An 18407-nucleotide genomic window follows, 5' to 3' on the forward strand; every position below is an offset into this window, starting at 1 on the left:
CTGATTCAAGTTAATGTTTTCTGTCCTAAATTGTGAATGCTGTATTGTTGTTTTCTGAAACACTTTTTCCAGGCCGGGCACGGTGGCTTATGCCTGTAATTCCAGCACTTTGGGAGGCCAAGGAGGGCAGATTATTTGAGGTCAGGAGTTCAGGACCAGCCTAGTCAACATGGTGAAACCCTGTCTCTACTAAAAATACAAAAGTTAGCCAGGTGTGGTGGCGCACGCCTGCGATCCCAGCTACTCAAGAGGCTGAGGCAGGAGAATCACATGAACCTGGGAGGCAGCAGAGGCTGCAGTGAGCTGAGAATCGCAACACTGCACTCCAGCCTGGGCGACAGCAAGACTCTGTCTCAAAAAAAAAAAAAGGAAATACTCTTTCCTTAGTCGTATCATACTTTTTTTTTTTTTTTAAGATCTTTTCGTACAGTGCCTACTTTATAATGCTTTCTCATGGTACCTTTTGTTCCTATGCTGTTACAGTTTTTACCATGCTTTCTTATGACTTTCTGTTCTATAGTTGGTTCCTTGACTAACCTCTCCAAGATTAGAGATTGGATCGTTCATCTTTGTATCCCAGTAACCAGGCATGGTTGGTCTTCAGTAAATATGTGTTTAATGTTAAACAGTACACAATGAGATCAAGTGTCAGTCATGCAAAATGTACTTGGCCCCATCTCACCTTTAAGAATATGTCAGATAAGTTGGGCGTGGTGGCTCATGCCTGTGATCCCAACACTTTGGGAGGCCGAGGCAATAGATAAATTAAGGTCAGAAGAAATGTTAGAAGTTGAAAAGTTAGTGTTTCAAAATAAACTTCATTTTTGGAGCCAGTATGTTTTTTACCTATTGAAATATTAAACCTCTTTACTTTTTCCTTCTTTGTATCATCTGTCTTCCAAGAAGTTTGGAAAACAAATTGACACTTGTGTAAAAAGTCATCAGTAACTAGAAAGTACCTGTAAATTTTTTGATACTCAGTAAATGGGAAACACAGCGTATCAGACTTCCACTTACTGGTATGCAAAGATGAGTTATTTCCTTGGCAAAATAAGTTTTATGGCAAAGATGACTACCTCAGAAGCTGAACATATTTACCATATCTGTCTGCCTGCCTGATACTTTGCAGATGGTCAGTCTGGTCAGCCCCCATTTTGTACATCCTATCAGAATGATGACCCATTAAATGCTTTGAAGAATAGCAACAACCATGATGTGCTTAGACAAGAAGACGAGGAAAATTTTTCCCAAATAAGTGCCAGCATACAGAAAAAGGCCTTTAAAACAGCTGTACCCACTGAACAGAAGTGTGACATTGACATTACCTTTGAGTCCGTGCCTAATTTGAATGACTTTAACCAAAGAGGGAATTCTAATGCTGAATGTAATCCACATTGTGCTGAATTATACACCAATCAGATGTCCACTGAAACTGAAATGGCTATAGAGATTGAAAAGAATTCTTTGTCTTCAAATGTACCAAATGAATCTCAATTACAGCCTGATCAGCCTGATATACCAATAACTTCATTTGTTTCACTTGGTTGTGAAGCTAACAATGAAAACTTAATTCTCTCTGGGAAAAGTTCTCAACTTTTATCCCAAGATACTTCATTAACTGGAAAGCCATCTAAAAAAAGTCAGTTTTGTGAAAATTCTAATGATACAGTAAAACTTAAAATTAATTTTCATGGTTCCAAGTCACCAAATTCTAGTGAAATTCACAAGAGTGAAATAGAAATTAATGTGTTAGAACCAGTTATGTCACAGCTATCAAATTGCCCAGGTAATTCTTGTCTTCAAAGTGAAGTACTACCTGTGTCTGTTGAAAGTTCACATTTAAATGTATCCGGACAACAAGTAGAAATTCATCTTGGAGATTCGCTGTCTTCTACTAAACAACCATCTAATGATTCAACATCTGCTGAGTTAAGTCGTACAGAAAATGAAGCTCAGCCATCCAAGTCTGAGGATTCACAAGATCCTTCATCTTCCGTAAAAGAAGAGAATACTATTTTTCTCTCTTTAGGTGGAAATGATAACTGTGAGAAAGTTGCACTGACACCTCCAGAAGGCACTCCTGTAGAAAACAGTCACTCTCTTCCTCCAGAATCTGTGTGTTCTTCAGTGGGAGATTCTCACTCTGAGTCCCAAAATACTGATGATAAACCTTCTAGCAACAACTTAGCAGAGATAGATGCATCAAATATCGTCTCTCTCAAAGTTATCATTAGTGATGATCCATTTGTTTCCTCAGATACTGAACTTACCAGTGCTGTTTCTAGTATTAATGGAGAAAACCTGCCAACTATAATCTTGTCTTCTCCTACCAAATCACCTGCTAAAAATGCAGAATTAGTTAAATGCCTGTCCTCAGAAGAAACTGTAAGTGCTGTTGTATATGCTGAAGTAGGGGATTCAGCCTCAATGGAACAGAGTCTTTTAGCATTCAAATCTGAAGACTCTGCAGTAAACAACACTCAGAATGAAGATGGCATTGCTTTTTCAGCTAATGTTACACCATGTGTTTCCAAGGATGGAGGATATATACAGCTGATGCCAGCCACAAGCACAGCTTTTGGCAATTCAAATAACATTCTGATAGCTACCTGTGTGACTGATCCAACAGCATTAGGAACATCTGTAAGTCAGTCTAATGTAGTGGTGTTGCCTGGAAATTCTGCACCTATGACTGCTCAACCTCTACCGCCTCAGTTACAGACACCACCGAGATCAAACAGTGTATTTGCTGTCAACCAAGCTGTGTCACCAAACTTTTCACAAGGTAACTTTAATAACATAATTGAAATTCGTTTCTCTGGGTTGAGATCTAATTTCTTTTGTATGTGATGTTATTGACTGGGAAGTAATAAGTCATGGGTAGATGGTATGAGAAAAGATTCTGAAATTTGTGATTACGCTGCTTCTTTATGCTAGCTAATTCAAACCTTTTTTTTTTTCTTAATCTGCTAGTAAGCTATGGGCTTTAGTGGTTTTTTCTTTTCACAAATACTTCTCAATCTATGTGCTAGTAAGTTACAAGAAGCAGAAAAGACAGACTAATTCATTACATGGTTGTATAAAACCCAATGTTGTGGGGGAGTTTTTAAAAATAGCTCTTATAGTCATGGTCTTCAGGGAATTTATCATCTATTTGTAGAAATTTTCAAGAAAAACTTGAATTTTGGCTGGGTATGGTGGCTCACGCCTGTAATCCCAGCACTTTGGGAGGCCGAGGTGGGCCGATCACCTGAGGTCAGGAGTTTGAGACCAGCCTCGCCAACATGGTGAAACCCCATTTCTACTAAAAATACAAAAAAATGAGCAAGGCATGGTGGCAGGCGCCTGTAATTCCAGCTACTTGGGAGGGCAAGGCAGGAGAATCTCTTGAACTCAGGTGAACCCAGGAGACAGAGGTTTCAGTGAGCCAAGATCATGCCACTGCACTTCAGCCTGGGCAACAAGAGCAAGACTCCGTCTCAAAAAAAAAAAAAAAAAAACTTGAATTTCTTCCTTTGTAAAATCCTTTCTAATTTTTCACTGCCTTTCATCTTCTAGAATTGATCTCTGTCTTTAAAATCCTTTGTTTATGGCTGGGCGCAGTGGCTCGTGCCTGTAATCCCAGCACTTTGGGAGGCCGAGGTGGGCAGATCACCCGAGGTCAGGAGTTCAAGACCAGCCTGGCCAACATGGTGAAACCCCGTATCTACTAAAAATACAAAAATTGGCATGGTGGTGGGCACCTGTAATCCCAGCTACTTGGGAGGCTGAGACAGAACAATCACTTGAAGCTGGGAGGCAGAGGTTGCAGTGAGCCAAGATCGCACCACTGCACTTCAGCCTGGGCGACAGAGTAAGACTCTGTCTCAAAAAAAAAAAAAAAAAAAAAAATCCTTTTTTCATAGGGGCTCTTGTGGCATTTATTGCCTGCTGTGTTATATGTAGTTAGTGATTGATATGCCTATCATATTGATAATTTTTTATTGTATGTTCCTCAGAGATAGCACTCATGGCACATTTATTTACATTTCCTTATGTGTTGGTTCCCAAGCTTCCCTCCTTTCCCTTTTTGTTACATTATAGACATACAATAAAATTTCATTAAATATCAACAATTAGTATTAAACCTAATGGGTCTGTTTTAAGTGCTGTTACAAATTATATAAAGGAGAGGTCAGAATTAGTAGAGAATGTGGGGCTTGAGGTAAAGCTTAAAGAATGAAGGTAGGATTTGGAGTTAAAGCAAGGAAGTTTTTATAACTTATAAAATCTATAAGTAATGAAGAGAAGCAGCACCAGCATAGACAGACCATAGTGGGTTGCATGAAAATGAGGGGATCAACCTGACAGTAGTGTATTAGGCAAAAGTTTGTTTATGGGACAGGACTAAATTACAGTAGCCACAAACTATGTTGTTGACTTCTAAGGACCATGTAGACATTGTAATTTTCCCTCCATTGTTCTGTCCAGTTACGTGCTTACCTTCCCCCTTTTTGATCAATACCATTGAGATATGTAATAGGTTGGGGTTATGAATGTAGTCCTGGCTATAAATATTCAGTTGGGGTTTTAATTTTCTGGTATAAGGTTCAGACTTGAAACATTGACCACTCATTTTCTAACTAGTTTCATTATTTCCAGAGGAATCCAGATATGATTGTGATATGATGTCTTGGCTGTAGAGTCTTATGCTTGATCAGCATGGTTCACTGACTGAATAACATAAGACCACCTTAGTATTTGGATTGACTTTTTCTTAATTTATTAGCCTTGCTGTTTTTCCTAAAACTGTTTCGGTTTTGTTTTTTTTTTTGTTTTGTTTTGTGTTTGGAGAGTGGATTGTAAGGAAGAGGAATTGTTCATAGAATTTATTTCAAAGCAATAATTAATTTGTGCCAAACATTTGTTTGTTTTGTGCCAAAACATTTGAGAGAAAATCTTATTTTAACAAGAAGTGTTTTTTTAGGATCTGCCATAATAATTGCCTCTCCAGTCCAGCCTGTACTCCAAGGAATGGTAGGGATGATCCCAGTATCTGTGGTTGGACAGAATGGAAATAACTTTTCTACTCCTCCTCGGCAGGTAAGATTTATGAACTGAAAATGGTGCGGTGATGCTTTTCAAGCTTAGGGTAATTCATGGCTTTTTCTCTTCTAGGTTCTTCATATGCCTTTGACAGCACCTGTATGCAATAGAAGTATCCCTCAATTCCCCGTCCCTCCAAAATCTCAGAAGGCTCAGGGACTAAGAAACAAGCCTTGTATAGGTACCATTTTTAAGTTCATTAATGTCAACTTTGTATGTTCATTTGTTTGCAGCAACACCTAAATGTTTTCTTTTTGAATACCTAAACCATTTTAAAACAAGTGATCACCCTACATTTGCTAGTAACATGTCATAATGCAGCCAACTGTTACTGAACAGCTTTGGTTCTGAGAAAATTGTCTCCTTTGTTGAATCTGTTAGCTTTTGCCCAGTAGTCCTTGGTTTGTTCTTTGCAGCTTCCCTAAATTAAGTATAATCCGTATTTTTCCCAACAGCTTTCAAGTGTGTAATGAATGCCTTGTATAATTGTATGAGACTTTAGAGCAGTTCTTCTTGTAGTTTAGTGTGTATATGAACTACTTGGGGATTTTGTTAAATGCAGGTACTGAATTAATAGGTCTGGTACAGTGCCTGAAATTCCTCATTTCTAACAGCTTCTAAGCAACGCCAGTGCTGCTGGTACTGGACCACACTTGAAGCAAGGCTTTAAAGTTTGCAAATTACCTTCCTGTGTTCCCTATTTTAGCCATTGTCCCAACCATCTGTTTACTCATGTGAAAAAGCTGGTAGTCACTCTTAAAACACATTTTTCCTCTCCTTCTTAGTTCAAGTATTTGTCATTTTTCATCTAAGTTGTATCAATAGTGTCTTGTAGTCTCCCTTCTTTTAGTCTCTATTGTTTCAGTTCACCTCATATCTGCTGGCTGAGTGACTTTTTTTTCCCTAAAATACAAATCTGAATATGTTGCTTTCCTGCCTAAAAACTTTCAGCAACTCCCCTTTGCCCAAAGGATAAAATTGAAATTTCTCAGAGTGACATATATGCATACGTTTGTCATCTAGTCACTCTCAACCTCTCCATTCTCATCTCTTACCACTTCCCAGCATGGACCCTTTGTACAAACTATAGTTGCTGCTCACCTTACACTTGGTGATCGTTCTTGTCCCTGTACCTTTACCAATGCTATCTCTTCTACCTAGAATTCCCCCTTCTTACCCAACTCTTACCCTCAATCTGGTTCTTATTTATCCTTCAAACTTAACTTAAATGTTCCTAGGAAGCATTTTTAACCAGCGGTGGCTGAGGTGGGTATTCCGGTTTTACTTTTTTCTTTAATTCTTAGTGATACCTATGCTACAGCACTTAACACATTACATTGTATTTCTTCTCAGTAGTCTGAGTGTCTTAAATGCACTCATTATACAGAGAACTCACTAAATGCTATCAAATCAGCCTTTCCTTAAACTAAGCAGTATACATCTATTGACGCAGGCTTAAGTTGCATTTTGACTTATTGAGGCACCCTCTTAGACTTACGTCATGTTATAGCTACTCTATATTACTTTTATGTTCTTTCTCATAACTAGTTCATTCCGTTTAATGGCCATTTGATATCTATCACTTGCATAAATGTATTTTATATATCTCTTATCAGTGGACTTTTCAGATGTTTTCAAGGTTTTTGATCTGACATGCAGTGATATGAGGAACATCTTTGTAAATGCCTCTGTGTGAACCCATATGAGAGTTTCTTTTGGGGGCTTATTCCCAGAAATCTTCGGGTATACTGGGTATAATAGAGAAGAAGTATATCTTCTCTATGACCTGGAATTTCTGAGTCATAGAGAAGAAAGTTTATACTTCTACCATTATTTTCCCTGCTTCCCTCACAACACTACCAATATTTGATACCATGTGATATTTTAACTTTTGCCACTATGATGGATGTAAAGTGGTAGTATCTCATATCATTCTTTTACTTTACTCTGATTACTAATAAAGTTTGGAATCTTCTCTTATATAAATAATATTTTCCCTTCTGTGAATTGCTTGTTCATATCCTTTTCCTACTTCTCTATTAAATTTCCTGTCTGTTGAGGTGTTATACTTTTATTAGTAACATATCACACATGTCTTCACAGTCTGACACTTGTTTTTATCCCTTACAAAGTTAATACCAGAAAAAAACATTGGTGAGGTTAAGCATCCATTGATGATAAAAGCTCTTAAAGGCTATCTATAGTAAACATCATGGGTTCCCTTTAAAGCTGTGAATAACACAAAAATACTCATTCCCACCCTGTATGTAATAAACCAGTGTATCCAACACCAGTAAATTAATTACTAAGTAATAAGTCTTTTCCCCTACTGACATCTGATTATACTTCCACCATAAACAAGGTCCCATACATACGTGGTTCCAGACAATATAGTAAGAAAATGGAGCTGGGCATGGTGGCTTATCCCCATAATCCCAGCACCTTGGGAGGCCGAGGCAGGAGGATTGCTTGAGTCTAGGAGTTTGAGACCAGCCTGGGCAATATAATGAGACCACGTCTCTAGGAAATAAATTTTTTAAAAGTAGTAGCCAGCTGTGGTGGCAGATAGTAGTCCCAACTATTCAGGAGGGTGAGGCAGAAGGATTGCTTAAGTCCAGGAGGTTGAGGCTGTAAGTGAGCCATGATCATGCCACTGCATTCCAGTCTGGGCAACAGTGAGACCCTGTCTCAGAAAAGAAAAGAGATACGTGTAAAGATTTGACGAGAGAGAATTAAACTGTTATGGAAAATGATGTGATTTTTACACAATAAAGCCACAGGGAGTTAATAGAAAAATTAATAGAACTAATAATTCAGTAAGGTTGCCAGGTATGGTTAATTTATTAAAATTGTGTTTTAGGTGCCAACAATAAACACCTATTAACTGTAATAGAAAATAAGATACTGTTTATAATGACCACAAAAATGATAAAGTATAAAGGAAGTAACCTAACCAAAAATGTTAGAAATGGAGAATATTTGAAATCTTTCATAAAGGATATATAAATAGAAGAGAACCATGTTCATAGATTTGAAAATTTAACAGTGTAAAGATTGCAATTCTTCCAAGTTGAATCAAAAATTCAATGTAATTTTCCTTAAAAATCCCGGTAGAATATTTTGGGAGATGGGAAAAACTATAAAATCTATGAGAAAGTATAAAAGTCCATGACTAGCGAAGATAGAAGAGCAGAGGACAGACTCATTCTACCAAATAGTAAAATATTTCAAAGCCACAGTAATTAAAACAAAAAGACAAATGGAACAAGATAGTTTAGAAAGAGACCTTGTACATGGTAATGTTAACATCAGAAGTCAGAAGAGATGGATGGTATAATATATGAAATGTATTGATCATTAAATATACAATTTATAGAGAAGAAAGTAGATCCCTTCGTCATACAAAGATGAAGTCCAAGATGATTAAAGACCTAAAAGTAAAAAGTCAAACAATTAAATGATAGAAGAATGTATAAGAGAATACTTTTATGACATTGGGATAAAGGATTTATTTATTTATATTTTTTTATTTTTTTTTAGATGGGAGTCTTGCTCTGTCACTCAGGCTGGAATGCAGTGGCATGATCTCGGCTCACTGCTACCTTCACCTCCTGGGTTCAAGCAATTCTCCTGTCTCACCCTCCCGAGTAGCTGGGATTACAGGTGCATGCCACAACACTCAGCTAATTTTTGTATTTTTAGTAGAGACAGGGTTTCACTATCTTGGCCAAGCTGGTCTTGAACTCCTGACCTCTTAACGCCCCCCCTCCTTGGCCTCCCAAAGTGCTGAGATTACAGGTGTGAGCCACCATGCCCAGCCAAGGATTTCTTTTTTTTTTTTTTTTTTTTTTTTTTGAGATTGAGATGGAGTCTCTCTCTTCTCGCTCAGGCTGGAGTGCAGTGGCGCCATCTCAGCTCACTGCAAGCTCCGCCTCCCAGGTTCACGCTATTCTCCTGCCTTAGCCTCCCAAGTATCTGGGACTACAGGCGCCCGCCACCACTCCTGGCTAATTTTTTTTGTATTTTTAGTAGAGACGGGGTTTCACTGTGTCAGCCAGTATGGTCTCTATCTCCTGACCTCGTGATCCGCCTCCCTCGGCCTCCCAAAGTGCTGGGATTACAGGCGTGAGCCACCGCACCTGGCCTGGGATTTCTTTTTTTAAAATGAGAAGACTTTGAGCACAATGGCTCCACTCCTGTAATTCCAGCACTTTGGGAAGCCAAGACAGGTGGATCACTTGAGCCCAGGAGTTTGAGACCGGCCTATGCAACATAATGAGACTCTGTGTTTACAGAAATTTTTTTTTAAAAAATTAGCCAGGTGTGGGCCGGGCGTGGTGGCTCATGCCTGTAATCCCAGCACTTTGGGAGGCCGAGGCAGGCTGATCACAAGGTCAGGAGATCGAGACCATCCTGGCTGACACAGTGAAACCCCGTCTCTACTAAAAATACAAAAAATTAGGGCGTGGTGGCAGGCGCCTGTAGTCCCAGCTACTCGGGAGACTGAGGCAGGAGAGTGGTGTGAACCCGGGAGGCGGAGCTTGCAGTGAGCCAAGATCGTGCCACTGCACTCCAGCCTGGGTGACAGAGTGAGACTCCATCTCAAAAAGAAAAAAAAAAAATTAGCCAAGTGTGGTGGTGTGCACCTGTAGTCTCAGCTACTTGAGATGCTGAGGTGGGAGGATCACTTGAGCCCAGGAGGTTGAGAGTGCAGTGAGCTGTCCTCATGCACTACACTCCAGCCTGGGCAATAGAGCAAGACCCTATCACAAATATATATGTATATATATAAATACATATGTGTGTGTATATATTAATAGAAGAAAATAAAAGAAACTGGGTGCGGTGGCATGTACCTGCAATCCTATCCACTTGGGAGGCTGAGGCAGGAGGATCGCGAGCCCAGGATTTTGAGACCAGCCTGGGCAACATAGTGAGACCCGTCTCAAATAAAATTTAAAAATGAGAAATACATAACTTATAAATGGAAAAAATTGATAGAGTGAACTACTCCAGAATTTAAAGTTTCTGTTCAACAAAAGACACCATACACAAAATAACACGAGATTTTTACTCAGAACCTTGATGACTATGTTACCTGGTTCTCAGACTTCTCTCCCTACATTTTTTCATCATTGTGAATGACAAAATGCCCATGTTGTAAACCTACCCACCACCCTAACCCTCAGAGGTTTTTTATCCTTTCCACTCCTTATTTTATTTTTGAGACAGAGTCTTGCTCTTGTCGCTCAGGCTGGAATGCAGTGGCACAGTCTCACCTCTCTCCAACCTCCACCTCCTGGGTTCGAGCAATTATTCTTCCTCAGCCTCCCGAGTAGCTGGGGCTACAGGCACGCACCACCATGCCCAGCTGTTTTTTGTATTTTTAGTAGAGACGGGATTTCTCCATGTTGGCCAGGCTGGTCTCGAACTCCTGACCTCAGGTGATCTGCCTGCCTCAGCCTCCCAAAGTGCTGGGATTACAGGCATGAGCCACTGCGCCCGGCCTAGATCCTTTCCACTACTAAGACTTATTTTTACTTCAGCCAGCCTCTCCTATAGCCACACCTTGAATTTTTCACCTTTTTATTAGACTTACAAGATTTTTAAAGGCCAGTGATGCATCTCAAAACACACTCGTTTCCATATACCCATTGAATTCCTCTTCAACCAGTGATAGCTTTTCTTACTTGAATCCTCACCTTTCACCTGAACTTATGTCTTCTTTCCGGATTCACTTCCTTTACTAAACAGCCTAGAGACCACAAGCCACCACATCAGCCACTTTTGCCAGTACTCTTAATAACCTGCATATCCACATTCTTCTACATAGCCACTAGCTACTCTGCAGCCCTTGATCTGTCCAGCCAACCATCTCAACTTTTACACCTGGGCTTCTTAGCATTGCCTTAGAAGTGCTACCATTCCCTACCACTTAAAAATGTATTTCTCACCCACCTTCCGCTTGGCAATCATTTTAAATGTCTGCGTGTCTGCTTTCTCTTATGTTCTTCCTTCAAACTATTCCAGTCTTGCACAGCACGTCTCAAATCTAGTCCTGCTCCTCCTCACTCTTAGCTAGTGCTTTTATTTTCCATCTTACCAGTATTAAACTTTACTTCCTGATCATCACTTTCATTCAGTACATACCTATTCTGCTTCCAAAATCATCCTTCTTTCTTAAAGAAATAACTGTCTTTCATTCTTTCTAAGGTTAATGCAGTCTACATATGCTCCAGATTCTATCTTCTGTATATCTTTCAACTTTTCCTGTTTGGCTTCTCTCCCTGGCTATAAACATAGGTTTGTCCCACCTGCTGACTTTTTATCTTAATCTCTTAACCTCTCTTAATCTTCCGTTTCTTCATTCAAATTATTGTCTTTTCTCATGTATCTACTGAAACTGTCTACACTAGGGTCACCAGTGGCCTCCTAATATTGCATCATGCATTGAAACTTTTCCATTCTTACCTTACTTTGCTTTCCCTATAACTGTTGATACTATGGTGGCTTCTGGAGCCATAACTAAACTATTCTCCTCCCTTGCTAATTTTGTGTAACTCAAGGCCTTCAAACTCTACATATTTCTCACCTCTCTTCCTCAAAGACTTCTTCTGCCTAGTGTTTTTCCCCTTGGTTAATGTCACAATTTATTTTTTTCCTTTATTTTTGGAAATGTACATGCCCATTATTGTCTCTCAGACCCTCATCATCTCGTACCTGGAATATAGCCATCTACATAGAGTTTCTACTTCCAGTTTTCTGTCTTCTCAGTTCCATCTTCAACATTATTGCCAGATTGATCTTCCAAAAACATATACCTTTTCATGCATCTTCCCTATTTAACACTCTTAAAGGGGCCGGGCATGGTGGCTCACTCCTGTAATCCCAGCACTTTGGGAAGCCGAGGAGGGTGGATCGCCTGAGGTCAGGAGTTTGAGACTAGCCTGGCCGACATAGTGAAACCCCTTCTCTACTAAAAATACAAGAATTAGCCAGGCATGGCAGCGAGCACCTGTAATCCCAGTTACTCGGGAGGCTGAAGCACCAGAATTGCTTGAACCCAGGAGGTGGAGGTTGCAGTGAGCCAAGATCATGCCATTGCACTCCAGCCTGGGCAACAGAGTGAGACGCCGTCTCAAAAATAAATAAATAAATAAATCTCTTGAAGGATTGCCTCTGAAACCTTTTGCATAATACATAAGTTTCTTCATAATCTCATCTTTGCTCTTCTTTCTAGTTTTGATATTTTGCTGCTCTCCCACGTAAATGCTGAAGCTCGTGGAAATTAAAATACGGCTATTAGAACTCCAGAGCATGTGCTCTGAGTGACATAGGCTTGTAAACATGATAGGTACCTGGACAGAATTTTAAAATAGACATAATCTGTTGTTTTCTTTAAGTGACTACCTGGATGTAAGTAGTACATTATGTGCTATATTGAGCATTGTAATTTGTAGATCCAAAGACTGGATTTATAATATTTGCCTGAACCGGGCGGGGTGGTTCACACCTATAATTCAGCCCTTTGGGAGGCCCAGGTGGGCAGATCACTTGAGGCCAGGAGTTTGAAACTAGCCTGGCCAACATGGCGAAACCCCATCTCTACTAAAAATACAAAAAAATAGCTGGGCGTGGTTGGGGGCGCCTGTAATCCCAGCTACTTGGGAGGCTGAGGCAGGAGAATCGCTTGAACCTGGGAGGCAGAGGTTGCAGTGAGCTCAGATCATGCCACTGCACTCCAGCCTGGGTGACGGAGCATGACTCTGTCTCAAAAAAAACAAACAGACAAACATAATATTTGCCTGAAGTTGACGCATGTCATTTGTTCCGTATCTGGATTTCCTCTGTAGCAGTGGGGAAATAGCCATCTTGTAGTTATTTCAAAGCTGCTTTTTAAAAGCTGCTTTGTCAATGTGTTCTATTTGTATGTACATTAGCTACCATTTAAAATTTTTTCTCATGATATGTGATAATTGTCATCTGTTCCATCCTCTTTCAGAGGAGTATATTCTTTTTCTCAGGAATGTTCATTTATAATTTCAGGAAAACAAGTAAATAATTTGGTGGATTCGTCAGGTCATTCAGTTGGATGTCATGCACAAAGGTGAGTATAAAGTAGTTTCTATCATAGATTGTTTGAATGCTCAGATTTAAAACATAAAGGATTTCTTTATGCTGCTACAAATAGTTTTGTTTTGTTTTGTTTTAGAACTGAAGTTTCTGACAAGAATATTGCCACGGATCTTGGGAAGAAATCAGAAGAAACCACAGTTCCCTTCCCAGAAGAGAGTGTAGTTCCAGCTGCTAAACCATGCCACAGACGTGTACTCTGTTTTGACAGCACTACTGCTTCTGTGGCAAATACACAGGGGCCAAACCATAAGATGGTATCCCAAAACAAAGAAAGGAATGCCATCTCTTTTCCTAATCTTGACTCACCCAATGTGTCCTCCACCTTAAAACCCCCTTCTAATACTGCTGTCAAAAGAGAGAAAGAGAAGCCTCCTCTGCCTAAGATTTTATCTAAATCAGAAAGTGCCGTTAGCCGACATACCACCGTAAGAGAAACTCAATCAGAAAAGAAAGTTTCACCAACAGAAATTGTGCTTGAATCTTTCCATAAAGCAACAGCTAATAAGGAGAATGAATTATGCAGCGATGTAGAAAGGCAGAAAAATCCAGAAAATTCGAAATTATCTATTGGGCAGCAAAATGGGGGTTTGCGAAGTGAGAAATCTATAGCTTCACTGCAAGAAATGACCAAAAAACAAGGCACATCTTCAAACAATAAAAATGTCCCTTCAGTAGGTACAGCTGTGAAGGATCTAAAACAAGAACAAACTAAATCCGCCAGTTCTTTGATTACCACAGAAATGTTACAGGATATACAGAGGCACAGCTCAGTAAGTAGGCTTGCCGATAGTAGTGATTTACCTGTACCCCGGACACCTGGCTCAGGGGCAGGGGAAAAACATAAAGAAGAACCTATAGATATTATCAAGGCCCCCTCTAGTAGGCGTTTCAGTGAAGACAGTAGTGCATCAAAAGTAATGGTCCCTCCTGTCACCCCAGACTTGCCTGCCTGCAGCCCTGCCAGTGAAACAGGCAGTGAAAACAGTGTAAATATGGCTGCCCACACATTAATGATTCTCTCCAGGGCAGCCATTTCTAGGACTACTTCAGCAACTCCTCTGAAAGATAACACACAACAGTTTAGAGCATCTTCAAGGAGCACCACAAAAAAGCGGAAAATTGAGGAATTAGATGAACGTGAGCGAAACTCTCGTCCTTCTAGTAAAAATCTTACAAATTCATCAATACCAATGAAAAAGAAGAAAATTAAGGCAAGTTTGAAAGTTTTAATTTCAAAACCACACCTTTTTTTTCCCTTTAATGATTAGCGAATTCAGCAGTTCTTGCCACAACAACTTGACTGAACGTTATGGCTAAGACAGCTTTTAGTTGTCATTGACAAAATACTTAACCATGATCACAGGACCAATAAGCAGTAGATGCAGGATTCAAACCCAGACTTGTAGGGCAACAAAGCAGTCCAGCAGTGTTAGTGTAGTACGCACAAGGTGTCTAGGTGAAACGGCATTTTCAGAACAACTGCTGAGGCATTTGTTTATAAACATCTTTCCAGGGGGAAAAAATAGTTTTTCTTTCTTTCTTGGTAGAACTCAAGTTTTTTCATGAGCATGACATAGTCATGAAAGATTGGGAAACACTATTAAACACTATTGTGTAGAATTACCAAGTAATAAACGACTTTGTTCTTAGATTTTCAGTTTTTTTTCCTCCACGTCTTGTAATCTCTTCCATAGGCCCTTAAAAATGTTAGCATATTAGAGCAGTGGAAAAATTAAATTTGCCTATGTTTTTCCTTTTTTTTGAGACAGGGTTTCACTCTCGTTGCCCAGGCTGGAGTGCAATGGTGCGATCTTGGCTCACTGCAGCCTCCGCCTCCCAGACTCAAGCGATTCTCCTACCTCAGCCTCCCAAGTAGCTGGGACTACAGGCATGCGCCACTGCATCTGGCTAATATTTTTTCCTTTTTTTTTTTTTTTTTGAGACGGAGTCTTGTGCTGTTACCCACTGGAGTACAGTGGTGCGATCTCGCCTCACTGCAACTTCCGCCTCCTGAGTTCAAGCAATTCCCTGCCTCAGCCCCCCGAGTAGCTGGAATTACAGGTGTCTGCCACCACACCTGGCTAATTTTTGTATTTTTAGTAGAGATGGAATTTCGCCATGTTGCCCAGGCTAGTCTTGAACTCCTGACCCCGTGATCCATCTGCCCTGGACTCCCAGAATGCTGGGATTACAGGCATGAGCCACCACGCCTGGTCATTTTTTTCTTGTTTTTTTTTTTTTTTTTTTTTTTTTTTTTAAGTAGAGACAGGGTTTTGCCATGTTGCCCAGGCTGGTCTTGAAGTCCTGAGCTCAACTGATCTGCACGCCTTGGCCTCCCAAAGTGCTGGGATTACAGGCATGAGCCACTGCGCCTGGCCTTACTTATGTGTTTTATTTAAGCATTGTTGTCTCTAGGAAGGCAATGCAGGGATAGCATTGATAAATGAAATCCATTTATTTTCAGTTTGGTTAGCTATTTAGTAAGTGGATTGAATAGAAAGAAAGTGCTTAAAATATCATAGAGGACGTATGGTATCAGGGAAATAATTTAGGCTTTGTTGCCCTACAAGTCTGTGTTTGAATCCTGCATCTACTGCTTATTGGTCCTGTGATCATGGTTAAGTCTGTAGCCTCTCTGAGTCTCAGCCTCATCACTTGACATGATATTACCAGATATCTTAGGTTGTGAAGTCTAAATGTAGTATACATAAAGTATCTAGTGTATATTAAGTTTTGGAACTGATAAGTATCTGTAACCCTAAACATCTGTTAGTAAAGCTTTCTAAGAAGTAATAACCACCTAACATAGAAAGCATGTTCTATCTTGTCTCATTCAACATTCAGACACTCTGGATTTGTATCATGTCTTTTGCCATAAACTAACATTCAGGTGCCATTGAAGTATATTTAATTAACTTTGGGTTTATAAAACTTGTCTCTACTTCTCTATAGAAGTAAAATTCTAATAGACTAAAAAAGTTTGACAATTTTAGTAGTATGTGAAAGAACCCAATATACTGTTTTAGGTGACTTACTAAGACATTTTGGCCTTGTTTGAGTTTATTTTTTCTTTCTCTTTTTCAACAGAAAAAGAAGCTTCCCAGTTCATTTCCAGCAGGAATGGATGTAGACAAATTTTTGTTATCATTGCATTATGATGAGTAAACATTTTGGACACATAAGAACAGTAGGTGTTCAAAACTCATATCCCTGAAACTGAGTGTAGGGAATGGGATATTGACAGAATCTGAAAGCATGACCTGCACTTTCGTTGTACTGAAATTTCACTTTATATCTAAATCATGCTGTTTCTGAAACAGCTTCCTAGTTTGTAAATAGACTTACTTGGTATATTTTTATTTTGGGAAAAACATTTGCAGAAATGTAAGTAAAGCCAATCTGCAAAACTGTATAGCTTTGACAATTCCATATTGTAAATACTGTGTAAATTCTTGTTGAAATAGAGGTTAAATCAACCTAATGTTCTTACACTGTGTTTTTTGACTTCTTATGATCCCTAATTCTGAGACTTACTCATCTGGAATAGTTTCTCAACTTGTTTTAGAGGAAAATGATGCTTATTCTTATAAATTACCTTCAGTAACTATTCAACAAGACATTTAAATACACAACCACTAAGTACTACAAAATGAAAAGTACCTCAACTGATAGCAAAATATCTAATTAGAAATCAACAGTTTGATGAGTCTTTTCCTAGAGTGAATACTACCCCTTTCTTATAATTGCTGTAAGTATTATATTTCTGGAATTTTACACTTTACCTATTCTGATCACTCTGTTCTCTTTGTTTTAAAGAGAGAATTTTGTAAACCATTTATTGAATGTTCTGATCTTTCATTTATAACTTTTAAGATTTTTTACAGAACTTTAAGTGGTTAGACTATTGAGCCATATAAAGTTTGGTTTGTAGTAGAGATTTCTCGGTATGTACTTTTCCCCTAAATGCTGGGGATTTAAAGAATTGCACTAATTCATAGGACTCTTTACATTGTAGTGACCAATGCACATATAATTTAAATCTTGTGTTCTGTGTGAAAGCTTATGTGGAGGATTATCTTCTGGTGTTGTGTCCATCATAAGATGTAAAAAGAGAAATCATAGTTTTATATTTTAGTTTCTCCTACAATGGGTATGTTAAATAACTATATCTATACTTAGATATAGTGCATTGTCTGTGTCCCTTAAAGTGTTACAAAGAGTTTCTCTCAAAAGGTCCTTAAGGAGAGTGAGAGATGAGAGAGGTGCCTTCTCTGTATTAGACTCACACACATCAGTCAAGTTGAAGAATTGGTTTAAACTTTTAAATAAGAACAGAAATTATAATTAGTACCTGACCAATTGTGCCTAGATATTAAAGTATGTTCTCTTTAGTACTTTCCGTTCAATTAAATATCAGTATATTAGGGATTTTTTTCTACAGGTGTATATTTTGTTAAAGAGTCACTTTCCTCAACCATTTTTTTGTACTGGTAGCCTTTAAAAAAATAAATCCATCCGACTTTAACACAACATTTCTCAGTGTAGAAATCATGTCTTCTTAATTGCTGAACCTTACTGCAAAAACTTGTGATGTAAGAAATTTGTATGATGTGGCAGTGGTCTATTCCTAAGGAACTAAATATCATATAGTTAATGTTTATTTAACTCAACTTGAGACTGTACTACAGTTAGGTTTGAATAAATATTTTCATTAACTTCAAAAGTTTGAATTACTTTATATTGGCAGTCTTGTTTAGAAACTGATTAAATTCCTTTGCAAATCAGTTCTTACTCTTTTTTGGGAGTTTGTACAATGCTGAAAATCACAGAGTTTTCTTCTTATTCAATTCATACTTGTATGTACTAAGTACTGAAAATTCGTATACAAATAAAATAAGTTTGCTTTCTTCAAGATTCATAGTTAACTAACCAGGAACTGCTAAATAAAGTTGAAAGATAACTTGTACTTGGAGCTTTTATGTTCAAGGGCAAAATCATATCCCCATTTTACCTTAAAAGTCCACAGGTCCTGGACTTAATTATACTATTGTACCTGGTAACCTATTTGAATACTTAAATGCCCAGTGACTGCAATTCAGGGTTGATGTATACTACAACAATCCATGGCTGTTTTTATAATTACATATAAGGATCCAGTCTGTTGTTTGGATATTACTTAGAGGTTA

At 38.7% G+C, this 18407-nt stretch overlaps 1 protein-coding gene across 2 annotated transcripts in view; it reads left to right on the plus strand.

Annotated features, from left to right (window-relative positions):
- The window catches only part of LOC100593369 (protein NPAT), a 61561-nt gene extending 43433 nt beyond the window's left edge, over positions 1-18128 (plus strand). The window contains exons 13-18 of one of the 2 annotated variants that reach the window (XM_030829291.1): positions 1130-2785; positions 4967-5082; positions 5158-5266; positions 13132-13192; positions 13277-14432; positions 16309-18128. In XM_030829291.1, the coding sequence (XP_030685151.1) occupies positions 1130-2785; positions 4967-5082; positions 5158-5266; positions 13132-13192; positions 13277-14432; positions 16309-16386 (3176 nt within the window). In that variant the 3' untranslated portion in view covers positions 16387-18128. The remainder of the gene's footprint in view (positions 1-1129; positions 2786-4966; positions 5083-5157; positions 5267-13131; positions 13193-13276; positions 14433-16308) is intronic. The other variant, XM_030829292.1, reaches the window with a different exon arrangement.
- The last annotated feature ends 279 nt before the right edge of the window (positions 18129-18407 follow it).

Source organism: Nomascus leucogenys, chromosome 15 (assembly GCF_006542625.1).
Source record: "Nomascus leucogenys isolate Asia chromosome 15, Asia_NLE_v1, whole genome shotgun sequence".
Classification (NCBI taxonomy): domain Eukaryota; kingdom Metazoa; phylum Chordata; class Mammalia; order Primates; family Hylobatidae; genus Nomascus; species Nomascus leucogenys.